At 35.7% G+C, this 24,145-nt stretch overlaps 1 protein-coding gene across 1 annotated transcript in view; it reads right to left on the bottom strand.

Annotated features, from left to right (window-relative positions):
* Nucleotides 1-23,200, bottom strand: part of HOOK1 (hook microtubule tethering protein 1) — a 174,055-nt gene extending 150,855 nt beyond the window's left edge. The window contains exon 1 of the mRNA XM_053693629.1: nt 23,056-23,200. Within this exon, the coding sequence (XP_053549604.1) occupies nt 23,056-23,100 (45 nt within the window). The 5' untranslated portion in view covers nt 23,101-23,200. The remainder of the gene's footprint in view (nt 1-23,055) is intronic.
* Nucleotides 23,201-24,145: the final 945 nt, after the last annotated feature.

The following is a 24,145-nucleotide window of genomic DNA, read 5'->3' as shown; positions in this document are numbered from 1 at the left end:
ACAAATATGTTAAACACATAGTTAAAGTATCACTCTGGAGCCACAGAACTGCCAGGTCATGCGACTGAGTCCCAAGCGGTACTTTATCAATGTGATTAACCGCTTTGCTGGGGGTAAACACATAGCACTGCAGAATCCCTAGAGATAAAATTGCATGTTTAACCAATTAGAGCATGTCAGTTTATCCCTAGAATGGCCCTTACAGTTTAATATGTGAACAAGTTTAATTTGTTGCAATCTTTTTATATCTGTTAGTAACATAGGTGTAAGGGACAGTAGCAAAACCACTTGCTGAGAACAGGACTGGTTATTTATTTCCTAACTCTTGACGAGACAGAGGTAGGTACAGCATTTATGGTCTATCTTAATAGCTTATTAAACCAGGATTAGTGTCCCACCCGTGACTTATAAAGCCATTTGTGACCAAGCACACACAAAGCTGCTTATCTAATAAAAATAGCAAGAACTTGTCTTTGTGTATAAACCGCAAACAAACCGTAATAATAACAGCAGAAACGCTTATGAATGCCAGTCCTCCTCCCCGGGACAACCCTGTATCTTTTTATTAAATATATAAACTAGATAACTACAGGTCTTTATGAACTACTTATCTTTATAAACCTATTAATAAATATAACTACAGGTACAAAACCTTTATCCAAACTGCTTGGGATAAGTAAAGGTTTGGATTTAGAAATAGTCTGGATTTCAGAATATTTCTATATTTGCATCTGTGAAAAGGAACAGCTTGGAGAAAGGATGGGACCGGATCATGTCTGCCGCACATCGATAAATGCCGACAACATACGCTCAGAGGTGGCATACGCGTTAAGGAGCAGCGGTCTTAAGACCCTCCAGGTTGCGATCCCATTTAAAGGGACAGTATACACCAATTTTCATATAATATGTACAGATACTGATATAAATATACAGTATTCACTAATTGTCTTATAACTGCATGTAATAGACACTACTATATAAAAATCCAGTATAAAACTGTTTAAAAACTTACTTAGACGCTTCCAGTTTAGCTCTGTTTAAAAGGTTACTGGAACACTGACTGCAAGTGGGAAATAGCAGACACTCCCCCTTCCTCTGCATATGAAAAGACCCTTTACACAAACAGGAGCAAGCTGGAGTTGGTATACACAGACATCCCAACTCTCCCTGAAGTTCAGGGAATCTCCCTGATTGTAATAGCGGCTCCCTGATGCCAGCAAATGGAATGCAATCTCCCTGAAACTCCAAGTACCATGATCCAATGTGGCCCAAATACGGAAAAGTGTTTCTTTAAAGGGACACTGAACCCAAATTTTTTCTTTCATGATTCAGATAGAGCATGGAATTTTAAACAACTTTCTAATTTACTCCTATTATCAATTTTTCTTTGTTCTCTTGTTATCTTTATTTGAAAAAGAAGACATCTAAGCTTTTTTTTTTGGTTCAGAACTTTTTTATTGGTGGATGAATTTATCCACCAATCAGCAAGGACAACCCAGGTTGTTCACCAAAAATGGGCCGGCATCTAATCTTACATTCTTGCATTTCAAATAAAGATACCAAGAGAATAAAGAAAATTTAATAATAGGAGTAAATTAGAAAGTTGCTTAAAATGTCATGCTCTATCTCAATCACAATAGAAAAAATTGGGGTTCAGTGTCCCTTTAAGTAATGCCTTTAGTTGCTGGGACGTTATAGAACCCTCAAAGCATGCATCAGTAACCAAAAAGCTCCCACTGATTTTAATAAAATAAAACACAAATACTACCTTATTTACTGCACATAATTCAACTTTGTATTCTAAAATATTTAAGCATTCGACAAGCGTAAGATCACTGGAAAATAGGTTTGTTGTATGTGGTTGTGCAATAAAGCTACTTTTTTTTAATGTGACTTTAGTGGGAAGCTACTTTAATGATACGTCTCTATCGTATTTACAGTTTCAAGGTGTCCAATATATAACTGGGGGGGGGGGGCGGCGCAGTAGCGGGTGAAGCCACCTCCCTGAAATTAGTTTTTGCAGGTTGGGATGTCTGTATACATCAGTATTCTCCTAAAACTTTGGGGCTTTGTTAGGAGTCAGATCAGAGCAATGTTATTTAAAAATAAGAATAACTATCCATTTAAAAAAAAACAAAAAAACTGTATGGGCTATATAAATGGATCATCTAAAAAACGTTTATGCAAAGAAAAATCTGTTGTACAATGCCCTTTAAGAAGCGGCTGTGGCGACGTTCCATGCCGTCCTAACAGCGCTAAAGCCTAGCTCAGTGGGAACATCCTAATGGCAGGAAAGTGTTAATTTATATATGTATTTATATAGCTTTTATGGTGTGTTTAAAAAAGCTCAATAGTTAATAACTGATTATAAAAAATGTTTAAAGAGGAAGTGGTATTTTGGGCTGGACACCAATACAAACCTTCACCTACGACTTGTAACATGAGGGAAATAAGCCTTTTTACTACCTCTTTGGGTTTTCCATTAAAAGTGCAATATAAATTTATCAGGAGCGCTAAAATGCTTCCGTTAAACATGTAGCCAAAAATGTACAATACCAGATCAAGCATTATTGATTGTGTGGAGCTGAGCACAAATTAATGCACTGCTTGTTATCAACTGCACTTTATGTGTAATCTATCCTACAGTGATTAGCTCTTTGATCTAAAGATCTACAGAACCAAGACAAGGTTTTGGACAGTGATCACCAGCAATATTTACTTCTATAGTTAAAGACAGAATTATTCTATTCTGTTCCGTATCTAACAATCCTCATTGCCAGAGGGGACACAAACACGGTACTTTTGGTGCGATGTGTCACTTAAAAATTGAAATCCAATTTAATATAAAAGATCCACTGCCGTTTACTCAGCCAGTCTGAAGATTTCCAAAGCAATTAGGGCATTACACAAATTGCTCAGAGGTAATTCATACTCATCCTTTTAGCAGAATTGTATTAGGACACTGCGGCTATTTTATCCATGTCACTCGTCTAGTGACTTAGTAAAATCACTGTCTGAATAGCAAGTACAAAAACATAATTTATGCTTACCTGATAAATTCCTTTCTTCTGTTGTGTGATCAGTCCACGGGTCATCATTACTTCTGGGATATAACTCCTCCCCAACAGGAAATGCAAGAGGATTCACCCAGCAGAGCTGCATATAGCTCCTCCCCTCCACGTCAGTCCCAGTCATTCGACCAAGAATCAACGAGAAAGGAGTAACCAAGGGTGAAGTGGTGACTGGAGTATAATTTAAAAGATATTTACCTGCCTTAAAACAGGGCGGGCCGTGGACTGATCACACAACAGAAGAAAGGAATTTATCAGGTAAGCATAAATTATGTTTTCTTCTGTTATGTGTGATCAGTCCACGGGTCATCATTACTTCTGGGATACCAATACCAAAGCAAAAGTACACGGATGACGGGAGGGATAGGCAGGCTCATTATATAGAAGGAACCACTGCCTGAAGAACCTTTCTCCCAAAAATAGCCTCCGAAGAAGCAAAAGTGTCAAATTTGTAAAATTTGGAAAAAGTATGAAGCGAAGACCAAGTTGCAGCCTTGCAAATCTGTTCAACAGAGGCCTCATTCTTAAAGGCCCAAGTGGAAGCCACAGCTCTAGTGGAGTGAGCTGTAATTCTTTCAGGAGGCTGCTGACCAGCAGTCTCATAGGCTAAACGTATTATGCTACGAAGCCAAAAAGAGAGAGAGGTAGCAGAAGCTTTTTGACCTCTCCTCTGTCCAGAATAAACGACAAACAGGGAAGAAGTTTGGCGAAAATCTTTAGTTGCCTGCAAGTAGAACTTGAGGGCACGAACTACATCCAGATTGTGTAGAAGACGTTCCTTCTTTGAAGAAGGATTTGGACACAAGGATGGAACAACAATCTCTTGATTGATATTCCTGTTAGTGACCACCTTAGGTAAGAACCCAGGTTTAGTACGCAGAACTACCTTGTCTGAGTGAAAAATCAGATAAGGAGAATCACAATGTAAGGCTGATAACTCAGAGACTCTTCGAGCCGAGGAAATAGCCATTAAAAACAGAACTTTCCAAGATAACAATTTTATATCAATGGAATGAAGGGGTTCAAATGGAACACCCTGTAAAACGTTAAGAACTAAGTTTAAACTCCATGGCGGAGCAACAGCTTTAAACACAGGCTTGATCCTAGCTAAAGCCTGACAAAAAGCCTGGACGTCTGGATTTTCTGACAGACGCCTGTGTAACAAGATGGACAGAGCTGAAATCTGTCCCTTTAATGAACTAGCTGATAAACCCTTTTCTAACCCTTCTTGTAGAAAAGACAATATCCTAGAGATCCTAACCTTACTCCAGGAGTAATGTTTGGATTCGCACCAGTATAGGTATTTACGCCATATTTTATGGTAAATCTTTCTGGTAACAGGCTTCCTAGCCTGTATCAGGGTATCAATAACCGACTCAGAAAAACCACGTTTTGATAAAATCAAACGTTCAATTTCCAAGCAGTCAGCTTCAGAGAAGTTAGATTTTGATGTTTGAATGGACCCTGTATCAGAAGGTCCTGTCTTAGAGGTAGAGACCAAGGCGGACAGGATGACATGTCCACTAGATCTGCATACCAAGTCCTGCGTGGCCATGCAGGCGCTATTAGAATCACTGATGCTCTCTCCTGTTTGATTTTGGCAATCAATCGAGGAAGCAGCGGAAAGGGTGGAAACACATAAGCCATCCCGAAGTTCCAAGGTGCTGTCAAAGCATCTATCAGAACCGCTCCCGGATCCCTGGATCTGGACCCGTAGCGAGGAAGTTTGGCGTTCTGGCGAGACGCCATGAGATCTATCTCTGGTTTGCCCCAACGTCGAAGTATTTGGGCAAAGACCTCCGGATGAAGTTCCCACTCCCCCGGATGAAAAGTCTGGCGACTCAAGAAATCCGCCTCCCAGTTCTCCACTCCCGGGATGTGGATTGCTGACAGGTGGCAAGAGTGAGACTCTGCCCAGCGAATTATTCACAGTCACTATAAGAATTCTCACAGCTCTGCTGAGAGAATTTACCTCCCTTCAAAGAAGTTTGAAGACCCCTGAGATCTATCAGAGATGAACCGGATCATGCAGGAAATATAAAAGTAACTGACTGGTATTTTTTGATGCGTAGCAAAGAGCGCCAAAAACGGCCCCTCCCTCTCCCACACAGCAGTGAAGAGAAACGAAACTGTCACAATTAAAGCAAAAAAAACTGCCAAGTGGAAAATAATGCCCAAATATTTATTCACACAGTACCTCAGCAATGTAAACGATTCTACATTCCAGCAAAAACGTTTAACATGATAAATAGTTATTAAAAAGGATTAGTGACCTTTAACAGAGTAGTTCCGGTGAAATACCATCCCCAGAATACTGAAGTGTATACATACATGTCATTTTAACGGTATGGCAGGATTTTCTCATCAATTCCATTCAGAAAATAAAAACTGCTACATACCTCAATGCAGATTCATCTGCCCGCTGTCCCCTGATCTGAAGCCTTTACCTCCCTCAGATGGCCGAGAACAGCAATATGATCTTAACTACTCCGGTTAAAATCATAGTAAAAAACTCTGACAGATTCTTCCTCAAACTCTGCCAGAGAAGTAATAACACGCTCCGGTGCTATTTTAAAATAACAAACTTTTGATTGAAGTCATAAAAACTAAGTATAATCACCATAGTCCTCTCACACATCCTATCTAGTCGTTGGGTGCAAGAGAATGACTGGGACTGACGTGGAGGGGAGGAGCTATATGCAGCTCTGCTGGGTGAATCCTCTTGCATTTCCTGTTGGGGAGGAGTTATATCCCAGAAGTAATGATGACCCGTGGACTGATCACACATAACAGAAGAAAGAGGGTTTTTGGTTTTTTATCTCTGCTGGATTGTGTTCAATGACATGAAAGCAATTCATAACCTTTAAAGCACTAATTCTAGATTTGTTTTACAAGATTTTTGAATTCATAATTCCCTATACTGTATATTTTGCATTTATAACATTAAATGCTATCATTTGATATACCCCATCCCTGTTTCCTCAGATATATTTTATTAAAAGGACATAAAACACAAAAGATTTCTTTCATGATTCAATTTTAAAAAATCCAATTTACTTTCATAATTAAATATGCTTTGTTCTTATAAATGTCTTGGTTGAAGAGAATACCTAGATAAGTATAGTGCATGTCTCTGGAACACTACATGACAGCAAACATCTAATGCACTTGCAAATGTATAACACTGTTAAAAGTAATCTTGCAAAACAGCTGCCAAATACTGCTCCAGACACATGAACACTCACGAGCCTACCTACCTGCTTTCCAACAACGGATACAAACAGAACAAAGTAAATTTGAGAACAGAAAAATATTCAAACGTTTTAAAAATTGTTTGCTCGATTCAGATCATGGAACATTCTGGGTCCCATGTCCCTTTAACCCCTTCATGCCATTAGGACGTTCCATGCTGTCCTAACAACGCTTGGCTTTAATGCCGTAAGGATGGCATCGAATTTCCTACCATGTATGGTGTCCTACAGCTTCCCCCTTTGACGAAGGCAAGGATCGGCCTGGGGGGCGTGCCTAGCAGCGTAGCCAGTCCCCCATGATCCAACCCGGCCTTGAAATCACGTGATTGCATCAACTATCGTGTGATTTAATTTTTAGTAATGGTCTTTACATCAGAACTTCAATGTGAACACAAGTGTAACGCCACAAAGGGGTTAAGGAGGCCAGCATGACGTCAACCAGAGACTGTTTTGTATGAGTTATGGAACATCAATAAATGCTCTCTACCAAGGCCACTTCATGCTGCTTGCTAAATTGGGGATACTGAAGTACTACACAAATTTGAAGTGCATCCGTTGTCACCAAAAACCTGAGAATTTACAGCAGGGCTCAACAAACTTGTTAAAAATTTAGGAGCAAGCCCATAAATTGAGGAACCATAAACCGTTGGCCATCCCTATTAGATTAGTTAGATACACATACATTATATAATAACATAAGTGGGATTTGTATTTCTCAGCTGCAAGGCCTATAAAGGATCCAGCCTTACCAAGCTAAATTTGAGGTGCAGCTGGTGGTAGCTGACAGGGGGAAGTGAGGGGCACCTATGGGTGTTTTAGGACTCTAATACAGAACACCAGGACCTAATTTTAAGGTTCCAGTGGCTCCCAGGCACCTGGGTTTGTCAAGCCCTTTTCTATGATATACTCTAACAATACAGATGCTAACTCCTTGCCCCACAAGGGTGCCACTTCCATGCGCTGAAGAGAATGAAGCAGTCTCTGGCTCCATGCCCTCCTTCTGTCTAGATCACTGAAGATCATCGGAAAAAGGCAATCTGACAAGAAAATTGTGGAGCACCTAAGTGGAAAAGCTTCAGTTCCCTGACAGATGGGCGACCAGTACTTTACCCATTCTGTATAGCCCCGCATGCCAGGTGTCCCTAAGAAGCAATTCTCACTACTGCCATCTGCAGCTGCATTATTTAGCAGCAGTTGTGCATGTGACGTGCAGGAGGCACAGGTAAGAGGAAGTTCCACTCTATGGCTCAGGTGATGCAGCCTCTGATTGGCTGTTTGTTCCTGACTCTGTGAGAATTTTTTTTAGAAATCAGCAGAGAAGGTTCAAGAGGCAGCAACATTTAAACGGTGCGTTTGCAAACATTAAACAAACAATCTAACGTTTGCAACAGGGTAAGTAAGACATAAAGGGACACTAAACCCAAATTGTTTCTTTCATGATTCATATAGAGCATGCAATTTTAATCAACTTTCTAATTTACTCCTAGTATCAATTTTTCTTTGTTCTCTTGCTATCTTTATTTAAAAAGCAATAATTTAAAGCTTAGGAGTCCGCCCATTTTAGGTTCAGCACCCTGGATAGTGCTTGCTTATTGGTGGTTGCTTAAAGGGACACTGTACCCAAAATTTTTCTTTTGTGATTCAGATAGAGCATGACATTTTAAGCAACTTTCTAATTTACTCCTATTATCAAATGTTCTTTATTTTCTTAGTATCTTTATTTGAAATGCAAGAATGTAAGTTTAGATTCCGGCCCATTTTTGGTAAACAACCTAGGTTGTCCTTGCTGATTGGTGGATAAATTCATCCACCAATTAAAAACTGCTGTCCAGAGTACTGAACCAAGAAAGAAAGCTTAGATGCCTTCTTTTTCATATAAAGATAGCAAGAGAAAGAAGAAACATTGATAATAGGAGTAAATTAGAAAGTTGCTTAAAATTGCATGCTCTATCTGAATCGCGAAATACATTTTTTGGGTTCAGTGTCCCTTTAAAATTGCTGCTCTATCTGAATCATTAAAGAAAAAAATTGGGTTTAGTGTCCCTTTAAAACATAGCAAATGTCAAAAGTTTCAATTTTATATATTCAAAAACTATATACAGAAATAAATACTGCAACAGGCTTACAATAAAGGACGTCACGTTATCTATTACTTACATGTTCATTTAAATTATTCAATTTGTAATAACTTTCTTTCAAGAAATCTATCACAAAGCTACAAAAGAGCTTTAAAACAAAGTACTAAAACTATGTGCATGATAACTAGCGAACCATTACTGGTACTGAATGCATTGTTTGCTGGGGACAACAATGTTCTTGTAACTTTATAAGTGCTTTAACACAATGTTCTGCGCACGAGGCTTTCAGAATAACAATGCTGCTATCATTAGGCGTTAGGAAGTTTTGTACTTTCCTCCTTACATCTCAAGTGGTCAAAAGGGGACACTTGTGTTTCAACCCGTTATATGTCTGCATTTTTACCACTATATACAAAACTGGCAGACATACATTACTCCGTATTTTGTAAATATCTACAGTTGTGCTCATACGTTTACATACCCTGGCAGAATTTATGATTTCTTGGCCATTTTTCAGAGAATATGAATGATAACACATTACTTTTCTTTCATTCATGGTTAGTGTTTGGCTGAAGCCATTTATTATCAATCAACTGTGTTTACTCTTTTTAAATCATAATGACAACAGAAACTACCCAAATGACCCTGATCAAAAGTTTACATACCCTGGTGATTTTGGCCTGATAACATGCACACAAGTTGACACAAAGGGGTTTGAATGGCTATTAAAGGGACAGTATACACTCATTTTCATATAATTGCATGTAATAGACACTACTATACAGAATATGTACAGATACTGATATAAATATACAGTATACACTAATTGTCATATAACTGCATGTAGTAGACACTACTATACAGAATATGTACAGACACTGATATAAATATACAGTATACACTAATTGTCATATAACTGCATGTAATAGACACTACTATACAGAATATGTAGATACTGATATAAATATACAGTATACACTAATTGTCATATAACTGCATGTAATAGACACTACTATACAGAATATGTACAGATACTGATATAAATATACAGTATATACTAATTGTCATATAACTGCATGTAATAGACACTACTATACAGAATATGTACAGATACTGATATAAATATACAGTATATACTAATAGTCATATAACTGCATGTAATAGACACTACTATACAGAATATGTACAGTACTGATATAAATATACAGTATACACTAATTGTCATATAACTGCATGTAATAGACACTACTATACAGAGTATGTACAGATACTAATATAAATATACAGTATACACTAATTGTCATATAACTGCATGTAATAGACACTACTATACAGAATATGTACAGATACTGATATAAATATACAGTATACACTAATTACATATAACAGCATGTAACATACACTACTATACAGAATATGTACAGATACTGATATAAATATACAGTATACACTAATTGTCATATAACTGCATGTAATAGACACTACTATACAGAATATGTACAGATACTGATATAAATATACAGTATACACTAATTGTCATATAACTGCATGTAATAGACACTACTATACAGAATATGTACAGACACTGATATAAATATACAGTATATACTAATTGTCATATAACTGCATGTAACAGACACTACTATACAGAATATGTACAGATACTGATATAAATATACAGTATACACTAATTGTCATATAACTGCATGTAATAGACACTACTATACAGAATATGTACAGATACTGATATAAATATACAGTATATACAAATTGTCATATAACTGCATGTAATAGACACTACTATACAGAATATGTACAGATACTGATATAAATATACTGTATACACTAATTACATATAACTGCATGTAATAGACACTACTATACAGAATATGTACAGATACTGATATAAATATACAGTATACACTAATTGTCATATAACTGCATGTAATAGACATTACTATACAGAATATGTACAGCTACTGATATAAATATACAGTATACACTAATTGTCATATAACTGCATGTAATAGACACTACTATACAGAATATGTACAGATACTGATATAAATATACAGTATACACTAATTGTCATATAACTGCATGTAACAGACACTACTATACAGAATATGTACAGATACTGATATAAATATACAGTATACACTAATTGTCATATAACTGCATGTAATAGACACTACTATACAGAATATGTACAGATACTGATATAAATATACAGTATACACTAATTGTCATATAACTGCATGTAATAGACACTACTATACAGAATATGTACAGATACTGATATAAATATACAGTGTATACTAATTGTCATATAACTGCATGTAACAGACACTACTATACAGAATATGTACAGATACTGATATAAATATACAGTATTCACTAATTGTCTTATAACTGCATGTAATAGACACTACTATACAGAATATGTACAGATACTGATATAAATATACAGTATATACTAATAGTCATATAACTGCATGTAATAGACACTACTATACAGAATATGTACAGTACTGATATAAATATACAGTATACACTAATTACATATAACAGCATGTAACATACACTACTATACAGAATATGTACAGATACTGATATAAATATACAGTATACACTAATTGTCATATAACTGCATGTAATAGACACTACTATACAGAATATGTACAGATACTGATATAAATATACAGTATACACTAATTGTCATATAACTGCATGTAATAGACACTACTATACAGAATATGTACAGATACTGATATAAATATACAGTATACACTAATTGTCATATAACTGCATGTAATAGACACTACTATACAGAATATGTACAGATACTGATATAAATATACAGTATACACTAATTGTCATATAACTGCATGTAATAGACACTACTATACAGAATATGTACAGATACTGATATAAATATACAGCATACACTAATTGTCATATAACTGCATGTAATAGACACTACTATACAGAATATGTACAGACTGATATAAATATACAGTATATACTAATTACATATAACTGCATGTAACAGACACTACTATACAGAATATGTACAGATACTGATATAAATATACAGTATACACTAATTGTCATATAACTGCATGTAATAGACACTACTATACAGAATATGTACAGATACTGATATAAATATACAGTATATACTAATTGTCATATAACTGCATGTAATAGACACTACTATACAGAATATGTACAGATACTGATATAAATATACTGTATACACTAATTACATATAACTGCATGTAATAGACACTACTATACAGAATATGTACAGATACTGATATAAATATACAGTATACACTAATTGTCATATAACTGCATGTAATAGACATTACTATACAGAATATGTACAGCTACTGATATAAATATACAGTATACACTAATTGTCATATAACTGCATGTAATAGACACTACTATACAGAATATGTACAGATACTGATATAAATATACAGTATACACTAATTGTCATATAACTGCATGTAACAGACACTACTATACAGAATATGTACAGATACTGATATAAATATACAGTATACACTAATTGTCATATAACTGCATGTAATAGACACTACTATACAGAATATGTACAGATACTGATATAAATATACAGTATACACTAATTGTCATATAACTGCATGTAATAGACACTACTATACAGAATATGTACAGATACTGATATAAATATACAGTATACACTAATTGTCATATAACTGCATGTAATATACACTACTATACAGAATATGTACAGATACTGATATAAATATACAGTGTATACTAATTGTCATATAACTGCATGTAACAGACACTACTATACAGAATATGTACAGATACTGATATAAATATACAGTATTCACTAATTGTCTTATAACTGCATGTAATAGACACTACTATACAGAATATGTACAGATACTGATATAAATATACAGTATACACTAATTGTCATATAACTGCATGTAATAGACACTACTATACAGAATATGTACAGATACTGATATAAATATACAGTATATACTAATTGTCATATAACTGCATGTAATAGACACTACTATACAGAATATGTACAGATACTGATATACATATACAGTATACACTAATTGTCATATAACTGCATGTAACAGACACTACTATACAGAATATGTACAGATACTGATATAAATATACAGTATACACTAATTGTCATATAACTGCATGTAATAGACACTACTATACAGAATATGTACAGATACTGATATAAATATACAGTATGCACTAATTGTCATATAACTGCATGTAATAGACACTACTATACAGAATATGTACAGATACTGATATAAATATACAGTATACACTAATTGTCATATAACTGCATGTAATAGACACTACTATACAGAATATGTACAGTACTGATATAAATATACAGTATACACTAATTACATATAACAGCATGTAACATACACTACTATACAGAATATGTACAGTACTGATATAAATATACAGTATACACTAATTACATATAACAGCATGTAACATACACTACTATACAGAATATGTACAGATACTGATATAAATATACAGTATACACTAATTACATATAGCTGCATGTAATATACACTACTATACAGAATATGTACAGATACTGATATAAATATACTGTATACACTAATTGTCATATAACTGCATGTAATAGACACTACTATACAGAATATGTACAGATACTGATATAAATATACAGTATACACTAATTGTCATATAACTGCATGTAATAGACACTACTATACAGAATATGTACAGATACTGATATAAATATACAGTATACACTAATTGTCATATAACTGCATGTAATAGACACTACTATACAGAATATGTACAGATACTGATATAAATATACAGCATACACTAATTGTCATATAACTGCATGTAATAGACACTACTATACAGATTATGTACAGATACTGATATAAATATACAGTATACACTAATTGTCATATAACTGCATGTAACAGACACTACTATACAGAATATGTACAGACACTGATATAAATATACAGTATATACTAATTACATATAACTGCATGTAACAGACACTACTATACAGAATATGTACAGAAACTGATATAAATATACAGTATACACTAATTGTCATATAACTGCATGTAATAGACACTACTATACAGAATATGTACAGATACTGATATAAATATACAGTATATACTAATTGTCATATAACTGCATGTAATAGACACTACTATACAGAATATGTACAGATACTGATATAAATATACTGTATACACTAATTACATATAACTGCATGTAACAGACACTACTATACAGAATATGTACAGATACTGATATAAATATACAGTATACACTAATTGTCATATAGCTGCATGTAATAGACACTACTATACAGAATATGTACAGATACTGATATAAATATACAGTATACACTAATTGTTATATAACTGCATGTAATAGACACTACTATACAGAATATGTACAGATACTGATATAAATATACAGTATACACTAATTGTCATATAACTGCATGTAATAGACACTACTATACAGAATATGTACAGATACTGATATAAATATACAGTATACACTAATTGTCATATAACTGCATGTAATATACACTACTATACAGAATATGTACAGATACTGATATAAATATACAGTGTATACTAATTGTCATATAACTGCATGTAACAGACACTACTATACAGAATATGTACAGATACTGATATAAATATACAGTATTCACTAATTGTCTTATAACTGCATGTAATAGACACTACTATACAGAATATGTACAGATACTGATATAAATATACAGTATACACTAATTGTCATATAACTGCATGTAATAGACACTACTATACAGAATATGTACAGATACTGATATAAATATACAGTATACACTAATTGTCATATAACTGCATGTAATAGACACTACTATACAGAATATGTACAGATACTGATATAAATATACAGTATACACTAATTGTCATATAACTGCATGTAATAGACACTACTATACAGAATATGTACAGATACTGATATACATATACAGTATACACTAATTGTCATATAACTGCATGTAACAGACACTACTATACAGAATATGTACAGATACTGATATAAATATACAGTATACACTAATTGTCATATAACTGCATGTAATAGACACTACTATACAGAATATGTACAGATACTGATATAAATATGCAGTATACACTAATTGTCATATAACTGCATGTAATAGACACTACTATAAAGAATAAGATGCACAGATACTGATATAAAAATCCAGTATAAAACTGTTTAAAAACTTACTTAGAAGCTGTCAGTTTAGCTCTGTTGAAAAGGTAGTTGGAAAGCCCACTGCAAGTGGCAAATAAAACACTCCCCCCTCCCCCTTCTTTTGCATATGAAAAGACCCTTTACACAAACATGAGCAAGCTGGAGTAGGTATCTGAAGGTATTCACATAAAACTTTGGGGCTTGGTTAGGAGTCTTAAAATCAGAGCAATGTTATTTAAAAATAAGCAAAACTATACATTTATCTAAAAAAAAAACTTTATGGGCTATATAAATAGATCATCTACAAAAAATGTATGCAAAGAAAAAATGAGTGTATAATGTCCCTTTAAAGGTAACCATCCTCACCTGTGATCTGTTTGCTTGTAATTAGTGTGTGTGTATAAAAGGTCAATGAATTTCTGGACTCCTGACAGACCCTTGCATCTTTCTTCCAGTGCTGCACTGATGTTTTTGGATTCTGAGTCATAGGGAAAGCAAAAGAATTGTCAAAGGATTTGCGGGAAAAGGTAGTTGAACTGTATAAAACAGGAAAGGGTTATAAAAAGATATCCACGGAATTGAGAATGCCAATCAGCAGTGTTCAAACTTTAAACAAGAAGTAGAAAATGAGGTGTTCTGTTTGATAACATACTGCATTCATCTTGCCATCAATTCTGACCAAATTTCCTGTGCCTTTGTAGCTCACACATCCCCAAAACATCAGCGATCCACCTCCGTGTTTCACAGTAGGAATGGTGTACCTTTGATCATAGGCATTGTTGACTCCTCACCAAATGTAGCGTTTATGGTTGTGGCCAAAAAGCTCAATTTTGGTTTCATCACTCAAAATTACTTTGTGCCAGAAGGTTTGAGGCTTGTCTCTGTGCTGTTTGGCGTATTGTAAGCGGGATACTTTGTGGCATTTGCGTAGTAATGGCTTCCTTCTGGTGACTCGACCATGCAGCCCATCTTTCTTCAAGTGCCTCCTTATTGTGCATCTTGAAACATCCACACCAAATCTCCCGTATTTCATCTGAAGTTATTTGTGGGTTTGTCTTTGCATCCCGAACAATTTTCCTGGCAGTTGTGGCTGAAATTTTAGTTGGTCTACCTGACCGTTGTTTGGTTTTAACAGAACCCTTGATTTTCCACTTCTTGATTAGAGTTTGAACACTGCTGATTTGCATTCTCAATTCCTTGGATATCTTTTTATATTCCTTTCCTATTTTATACAGTTCAACTACCTTTTCCTGCAGATCCTTTGACAATTCTTTTGCTTTCCCTATGACTCAGAATCCAAAAACATAGGTGCAGCACTGGAAGAAAGATGCAAGGGTCTGTCAGGAGTCCAGAAACTCATTGACCTTTTATACACACACACTAATTACAAGCAAACAGATCACAGGTGAGGATGGTTACCTTTAATAGCCTTTCAAACCCCTTTGTGTCAACTTGTGTGCATGTTATCAGGCCAAAATCACCAGGGTATGTAAACTTTTGATCAGGGTCACTTGGGTAGTTTCTGTTGTCATTATGATTTAAAAAGAGTAAACACAGTTGATTGATAATAAATGGCTTCAGCCAAACACTAACCCTGAGTGAAAGAAAAGTTTTTGTGTTATCATTCATATTCTCTGAAACATGGCCAAGAAATCATAAATTCTGCCAGGGTATGTAAACTTATGAGCACAACTGTACATCTTACCAGCTTTATGAACAAGCACTGTAGAGAACATTAGCACCTGACCTAGCTATTTGTATTGGTCTTGGTGAAATGTCCAAAAAGTATTGTTTGATGGGCTGAGAGGTCTAAGGGATTTCTCTCTAAAGGAGCAGTATAAAAATAAGATGGACAAATATGTTAAAGGGACACTGAACCCAATTTTTTTTCTTTCATGATTCAGATAGAGCATGCAATTTTAAGCAACTTTCTAATTTACTCGTATTATCAAATTTTCTTCATTCTCTTGGTATCTTTATTTGAAAAGCAAGAATGTAAGTTTAGATGTCGGCCCATTTATAGTGAACAACCTGGGTTGTTCTTGCTGATTGGTGGATTAATTTAACCGACCAATAAACAAGTGCTGTCTAGGGTCTGAACCAAAAAATAGCTTAGATGCCTTCTTTTTCAAATAAAAATAGCAAGAGAACGAAGAAAAATTGATAATAGAAGTAAATTAGAAAGTTGCTTAAAATTGCATGCTCAATCTGAATCACAAAAGAAAAAATTTGGGTTCAGTGTCCCTTTAATGATAATAAAATGCTATAATGAATTAGAACATTTATTTTATTATTAGACTAAAAAGTCAATTTATAAGAAGTTAGGGAATAGACTGTATCTATGTTTGTACTGATTAAAAATCACAGTAATTACCAATAATGTATTTCACTGCAAGACAAATCTTTTATATGTAGCAATAGTCTTGTTGATGGTTAATCAGACACTGGTTACAAATTATCTGGGTATTAAAATGAGACATTGAACTGTATTCAGTATAAGGATTGTGACAAATCACCATACACTAAGGATGTCCGTATCTGGGCCTCGATCCGATATACAGCGTCGCCCGCAGAAGCTGGCGACGCCAAAATTTGCGCGGGTTTGTTATCCTATATACGGCGTAACCTAGAAGTTACGCTTGTATATTTCTGCCTTCGCCCGTAGTTTTTTGGGTCATAGACAGGTATACCAAACCCGCGCAGTTTGGTATCCAATATACAGCGTAAGGACTTACGTGGCGAAAATGGAGAAATCTTACTCCATTTTCACCTCGTCACAAATTGCAGCCGTAGTAAGCCTTACGCTGTGTATTGGAGCCCCGTAACTCCCTAAACTACCTGCAAAATAAAACCTAACACCTAACGCATGCGCAATGTCTATCTACCTGTCAACCGCGATCCCCCGCCGCAATCCTTAATAAAGTATTTAACCCCTAAACCGCCGCTCCCGGACCACGCCGCCACCTACATTAAAAGTATAACCCCCTAATGTGATCCCCCTACACCGCCGCCAGCTACATTACATACCCCCTAATGTGAGCTCCTACCCCGCCGCCAGCTATATTAAACTACCCCCTAATGTGAGCCCCTTACACCGCCGCCAGCTACATTAAACTACCCCCTAATGTGAGCCCCTTACACCGCCGCCAGCTACATTAAACTACCCCCTAATGTGAGCTCCTACCCCGCCGACAGCTACATTAAAATTATTAACCCCTTATCTAATCCCCCTACCCCGCCGCCAGCTATATTAAATGTATTAACCCCTAATTTAATCCCCCTACACCGCCGCCAGCTATATTAAATACATTAACCCCTAATCTAATCCCCCTAAAGTAATCAACTCTATTACCAGCCCTTAAAAGGGCCTTTTGCGTGACATTGCCCCAAAGTAACAGCTCTATTGCCAGCCCTTAAAAGGGCTTTTTGTGGGGCATTTCCCCAAAGAAATCAGCTCTTTTACCAGCCCTTAAAAGGGCTTTTTGCGGGGCATAGTCACAAAGAAATCAGCTCTTTTGCATCTAATCTAAATCCCCCTACACCGCCGCCACCTATAATAAATGTATTAACCCCTAATCTAATCCCCCTACACCGCCGCCACCTATATTAAATAGATTAACCCCTAATCTAATCCTCCTACACCGCCGCCAGCTATATTAAATAGATTAACCCCTAATCTAATCCCCCTACACCGCCGCCAGCTATATTAACCCTAATTATATTAGGGTTAATATAGTTAATATAGTTATTATATTATATATATATATATTAACTATATTAACCCTAATTATATTAGGGTTAATATAGTTAATATAGTTATTATATTATATATATATTAAGTATAATAACCCTATCTAACTCTAACATCCCTAACTAAATTCTTATTAGAATAAATCTAATATTAATATTATTAATTAAAATATTCCTATTTAAATCTAAATACTTACCTATAAAATAAACCCTAAGATAGCTACAATGTAATTAATAATTACATTGTAGCTATTTTAGGGTTTATATTTATTTTACAGGTAACTTGGTATTTATTTTAACTAGGTACAATAGATATTAAATAGTTAATAACTATTTAATAGCTACCTAGTTAAAAGAATTACCAATTTACCTGTAAAATAAATCCTAACCTAAGTTACAAATACACCTACACTATCAATAAATTAAATAAACTACAAATATCTAAACTAAAATACAATTAAATAAACTAAATTACAAAAAAAACAAACACTAAATTACAAAAAATAAAAAAAGATTACAAGATTTTTAAGCTAATTACACCTATTCTAAGCCCCCTAATAAAATAATAAAGCCCCCCAAAATAAAAAAATTTCCCTACCCTATTCTAAATTTAAAAAAGTTAACAGCTCTATTACCTTACCAGCCCTTAAAAGGGCTTTTTGCGGGGCATGCCCCAAAGAAATCAGCTCTTTTGCCTGTAAAACCCCCCCACAATACCACCCCCCCCCCCAACATTACAACCCACCACCCACATACCCCTATTCTAAACCCATCCAAACCCCCCTTAAAAAAACCTAACACTACCCCTCTGAAGATCTCCCTACCTTGTCTTCACCCAGCCGGGCCAAACTCTTCATCCGATCCGGGCGATGTCTTCAATCAAGCGGCAGAGAAGAAGTCTTCAATCCGGACGATGTCTTCAATCAAGCGGCAAAGAAGAAGTCTTCCATCCGGGCGATGTCTTCAATCAAGCGGCAGAGCAGAAGTCTTCCATCCGGGCTATGTCTTCAATCAAGCGGCATCTTCAATCTTCTTTCTTCGCTCCTCCGACGCGGAACATCCATCCGGCACGACGACTTCCCGATGAATGAGGTTCCTTTAAATGACGTCATCCAAGATGGCGTCCGTCGAATTCCGATTGGCTGATAGAATCCTATCAGCCAATCGGAATTAAGGTAGGAAAAATCTGATTGGCTGATAGGTAGCTTAAAAATCTTGTAATCTTTTTTTATTTTTTGTAATTTAGTGGGTTTTTTTTTGGTAATTTAGTTTAGTTTATTTAATTGTATTTTAGTTTAGATATTTGTAGTTTATTTAATTTATTGATAGTGTAGGTGTATTTTTAACTTAGGTTAGGATTTATTTTACAGGTAAATTGGTAATTATTTTAACTAGGTAGCTATTAAATAGTTATTAACTATTTAATAGCTATTGTACCTAGTTAAAATAAATACCAAGTTACCTGTAAAATAAATATAAACCCTAAAATAGCTACAATGTAATTATTAATTACAATGTAGCTATCTTAGGGTTTATTTTATAGGTAAGTATTTAGATTTAAATAGGAATATTTTAATTAATAATATTAATATTAATTAGATTTATTTTAATAAGAATTTAGTTAGGGATGTTAGAGTTAGATAGGGTTATTATGCTTAATATATATATATATAATATAATAACGATATTAACTATATTAACCCTAATATAATTAGGGTTAATATATATAATATAATAACTATATTAACTATATTAACCCTAATATAATTAGGGTTAATATAGTTAATATATATATAATACAATAACGATATTAACTATATTAACCCAAATATAATTAGGGTTAATATAGTTAATATAGCTGGCGGCGGTGTAGGGGGATTAGATTAGGGGTTAATCTATTTAATATAGGTGGCGGCGGTGTAGGGGGATTAGATTAGGGGTTAATACATTTATTATAGGTGGCGGCGGTGTAGGGGGATTAGATTAAGGGGTAATACATTTATTATAGGTGGCAGCGGTGTAGGGGGATTTAGATTATAGGCAAAAGAGCTGATTTCTTTGTGACAATGCCCCGCAAAAAGCCCTTTTAAGGGCTGGCAATAGAGCTGTTTACTTTGGGGTAATGCCACGCAAAAAGCCCTTTTCAGGGCTATTTGTAGGGTTAGACTTAGGTTTAGTGGTAGGGATAGTTTAGTATTTTAGGGGTTAATTAATTTAATATAGCTGGCGGCGGGGTAGGGGGATTAGATTAGGGGTTAATAATTTAATATAGCTGGCGGCGGGGTAGGGGGATTAGATTAGGGGTTAATTAATTTAATATAGGTGGCGGCGGTGTAGGGGGATTAGATTAGGGGTTAATTAATTTAATATAGGCGGCGGCGGTGTAGGGGGATTAGATTAGGGGTTAATTAATTTAATATAGCTGGCAGCGGGGTAGGGGGATTAGATTAGGGGTTAATAATTTTAATATAGCTGGCGGCGGGGTAGGAGCTCACATTAGGGGGTAGGTAATATAGCTGGCGCCGGTATAGGGGCTCACATTAGGGGGTAGTTAATGAAGGTGGCGGCGGGGTAGGAACTCACATTAGGGGGTAGTTAATGTAGGTGGCGGCTGGGTCCGGGAGCGGCGTTTTAGGGGTTAATAACTTTATTAGGTGGCAGCGGGGTCCGGGAGCGGCGGTTTAGGGGTTAATGCATTTAGTATTAAGAGAGTGAGGGAGGATAGCGGATAGAGGGGTATACGTGTCGGGCTATGTTTAGGAGGCGTGTTAGACAGTACGGGCGATTTCATAACTTAGTCAGGTTTTGTAGGCGCCGGCAGTTTCTAAAGTGCCGTAAGTCATTGGCGACTCCAGAAATTTGTACTTACGCAGATTTCTGGACATCACTTGTTTATCCGACTTACTGCACTTTAGCATCTGACGGCGCCGTATATGGCATAGCTCGAGTTGCGAGCTGAAACTACGGGCGGCAGGGGTTCCCTCGCTTGAGCCGCAAACTACGATCTATATCGGATCGCGCCCCTGATGTGTCTTATTGTTGAAAACTTCTATATAATAAGCAGCATCAAGGTGAAATGTCAACTCTCTAGGTACCCTGTCATAAAGTCAGGTGCTAGTCTCACAACACCTACACTTGAGGTTGAATTCACTCACAGTTTTTACGGTTCTGCAGTCCTATAAATCTCAACACCTACACCTGAGGTTGAATTCACTCATAGGTCTATACAAACAGATTCAAAGGACCAAAAAGCATTACTATTGCAATAACAAGCAAATAACTGCTATGAAATAACCTTATTAATAGACTCGCAATTTGATCTTCTTAAACCTTCAAATTCCTTTAATTTATTGTAGAATGGCATTTAGATAGATAGATAGATAGATAGATAGATAGACAGACAAATGGATAGATAGATGGATAGAAATATATATATATATAAATATTCATTGCCAATAAATTATAAACATGATTAAATAATTTGACCTTATTTTGACATGACACAATTTTCGGATGTTTCTATCTTCAGCTACAGAAATCTCAACTGGACAAAAGTCACACTAACTGATCTAGTCTATTAAACAGTTTACCAACCCTATGTAGACTATTTCATTTGGGAAAACACATACAATATAACTTCTAAACAATTTAACAGAACGTTTTGCATAAAAATATTGATAGATTCTGTTCTATCTAAAAAGTTTAACTGGGGAGGTCAACAAAGGGATTTCTCTCTACAGGAGCAGTATAAACATAAGATGAACACATATGTTAATGATAATAAAATTCTATTATAAATTAGAACATTGTATTATTAGACTAAAAAGTCAATTTAAAAGAAGTCAGGGAATAGACTGTATCTATGTTTGTATTGAATAAAATCACAATATTAACCAATAATGTATTTCATTACAAGACAAATCTTTTATATGTAACAATAGTCTTGTTGATGGTTAATCAGACACTGGTTATGAATTACCTGGGTACTAAAATGAGACATTGAACTCTATTCACTATAAGGATTGTGATAAATACTTCACCATACACCAAGGATGTCCCTATCTGATGTGGTACCCATAGTACCCTTTAAAAAAAATAGAGACATTACAGAAACAGTGACATTCACAATGTATATCAATAATCTGCTGATATGTGACAGATTGATAAACAAAGTATACAGTAATACAATTGCAACCAGTATGTTGGTAGTCAGCAAACTGGTAATGAGTGCCACCCTGAGAACTGGTGTCATAGGTTGGCCCTGTCCCTTGTCAACAACTTAATGCTTATAGGTTTTTATGATTTGAATGAAAAAAGCAGGGTCTCTAAAGACTGGAAAAGGGGGAATAATTCCAAACCATTCTGCTTTACATTCAAATGTCATACGTGATTTAAATCATTAATATTTCCCAATAAAGCTCATGTTATACATGACAGTGACATTAGTTCTGACGTATATTACAGCAGAGTGTCCCCTCCTGAGCCCCCCCACAGGTGTCACTGCATGGTCCTCCCTCCCACCCATCAGCCCCTAGAATAATGACGTCACCAATACCCTCCCCTTCAGGGTGATCGCCCTCTCACCCATATGATCAGGCTTTTGCAAAGCTCATTCTCCTTTCCGGCCATGTTTCCTTCTTGCTTTCCTGCCACACTTGTCACTCTTCCTTCTCACCTCCTTCTGATCCAGTTGACCTCACCTGGGAAAAGAATGGGAGGAGGAAGAAGAAGGGGGTGGAGTGGTAGTTACTGACATTTACGGATGCTCCCATTGAGCGAATTGCTTTTACGTTACGTAACAGACGTAACCTACTTAGCGAATACACAAGTCTATGCGCTCTTAACTAGAGCAGTAAAGGACATTCCCACAACGGATGACAGGTGTAGTACACGCCCCTTACATGCTGCGGGACGGTGATTGTCACCTCTAACGAGCAAATTGGATGTTTCAGAACTGACATCTGAACCAATCACATGCTCCAGACTGTAATAATTGGCATTTGATTGGTTGATTAATGTAGTAGCGCTGGGTGCCTTTTCAATAAGCCACATTTGGTAGCGTTGCCCTGGGAACTAAAATGGTGAAGTGCGTCTCCGTCTAATGAAAACGCATTGGCTGCGTTTTATTCTATGTGACGTATTAGACTTACCGGTAGTTATAGGTCGGTCTTATTACCTCAGCAATACCTCAGGCACCTGACGCAGTAAGCTGTCAGTCATTTAACCGAACAGTGCAGTATTTTAGCATTCAGTCAAATCTTCACAATAATACCGGACCCTGATAATTATGTCCTTTTTTTAAGAAGTCCTTGAGTGTTAGTAAAATATAAAAGGCCCCCTATACCTAAATGCGTTATTGCAGCAGAATGAAGTGAGGGGCAGTCAAGGGGGTCACATCACTTCTGTTTACTTATATTAATGCCAGCAAAAGATGTCAAATGATTCTTACTGGCAGCCAAGGGGTAAATTGCTACACAGTTGTGTCAAATATACAGTAAGAGTGAGGGCTAAAGCTTTTAAGGGGATGTCATTGTGTTACCCCACTTATTGTGCCCCCCACAATTTATATATATATACAAACAGGCGTTCAATTCTTATTAGATGCCTTACAAACTGTATACATTAAGAGGGAGGCTGAGGGGTTTGTTGTACATATTTAACCCAATGTGTGCAA

The sequence above is a fragment of the Bombina bombina genome, chromosome 10 (genome assembly GCF_027579735.1).
Source record: "Bombina bombina isolate aBomBom1 chromosome 10, aBomBom1.pri, whole genome shotgun sequence".
Taxonomy (NCBI): Eukaryota; Metazoa; Chordata; class Amphibia; order Anura; family Bombinatoridae; genus Bombina; species Bombina bombina.
The sequence above is the reverse complement of the archived record's forward strand: the minus strand, read 5'-3'. Positions and strand labels throughout refer to the sequence as shown.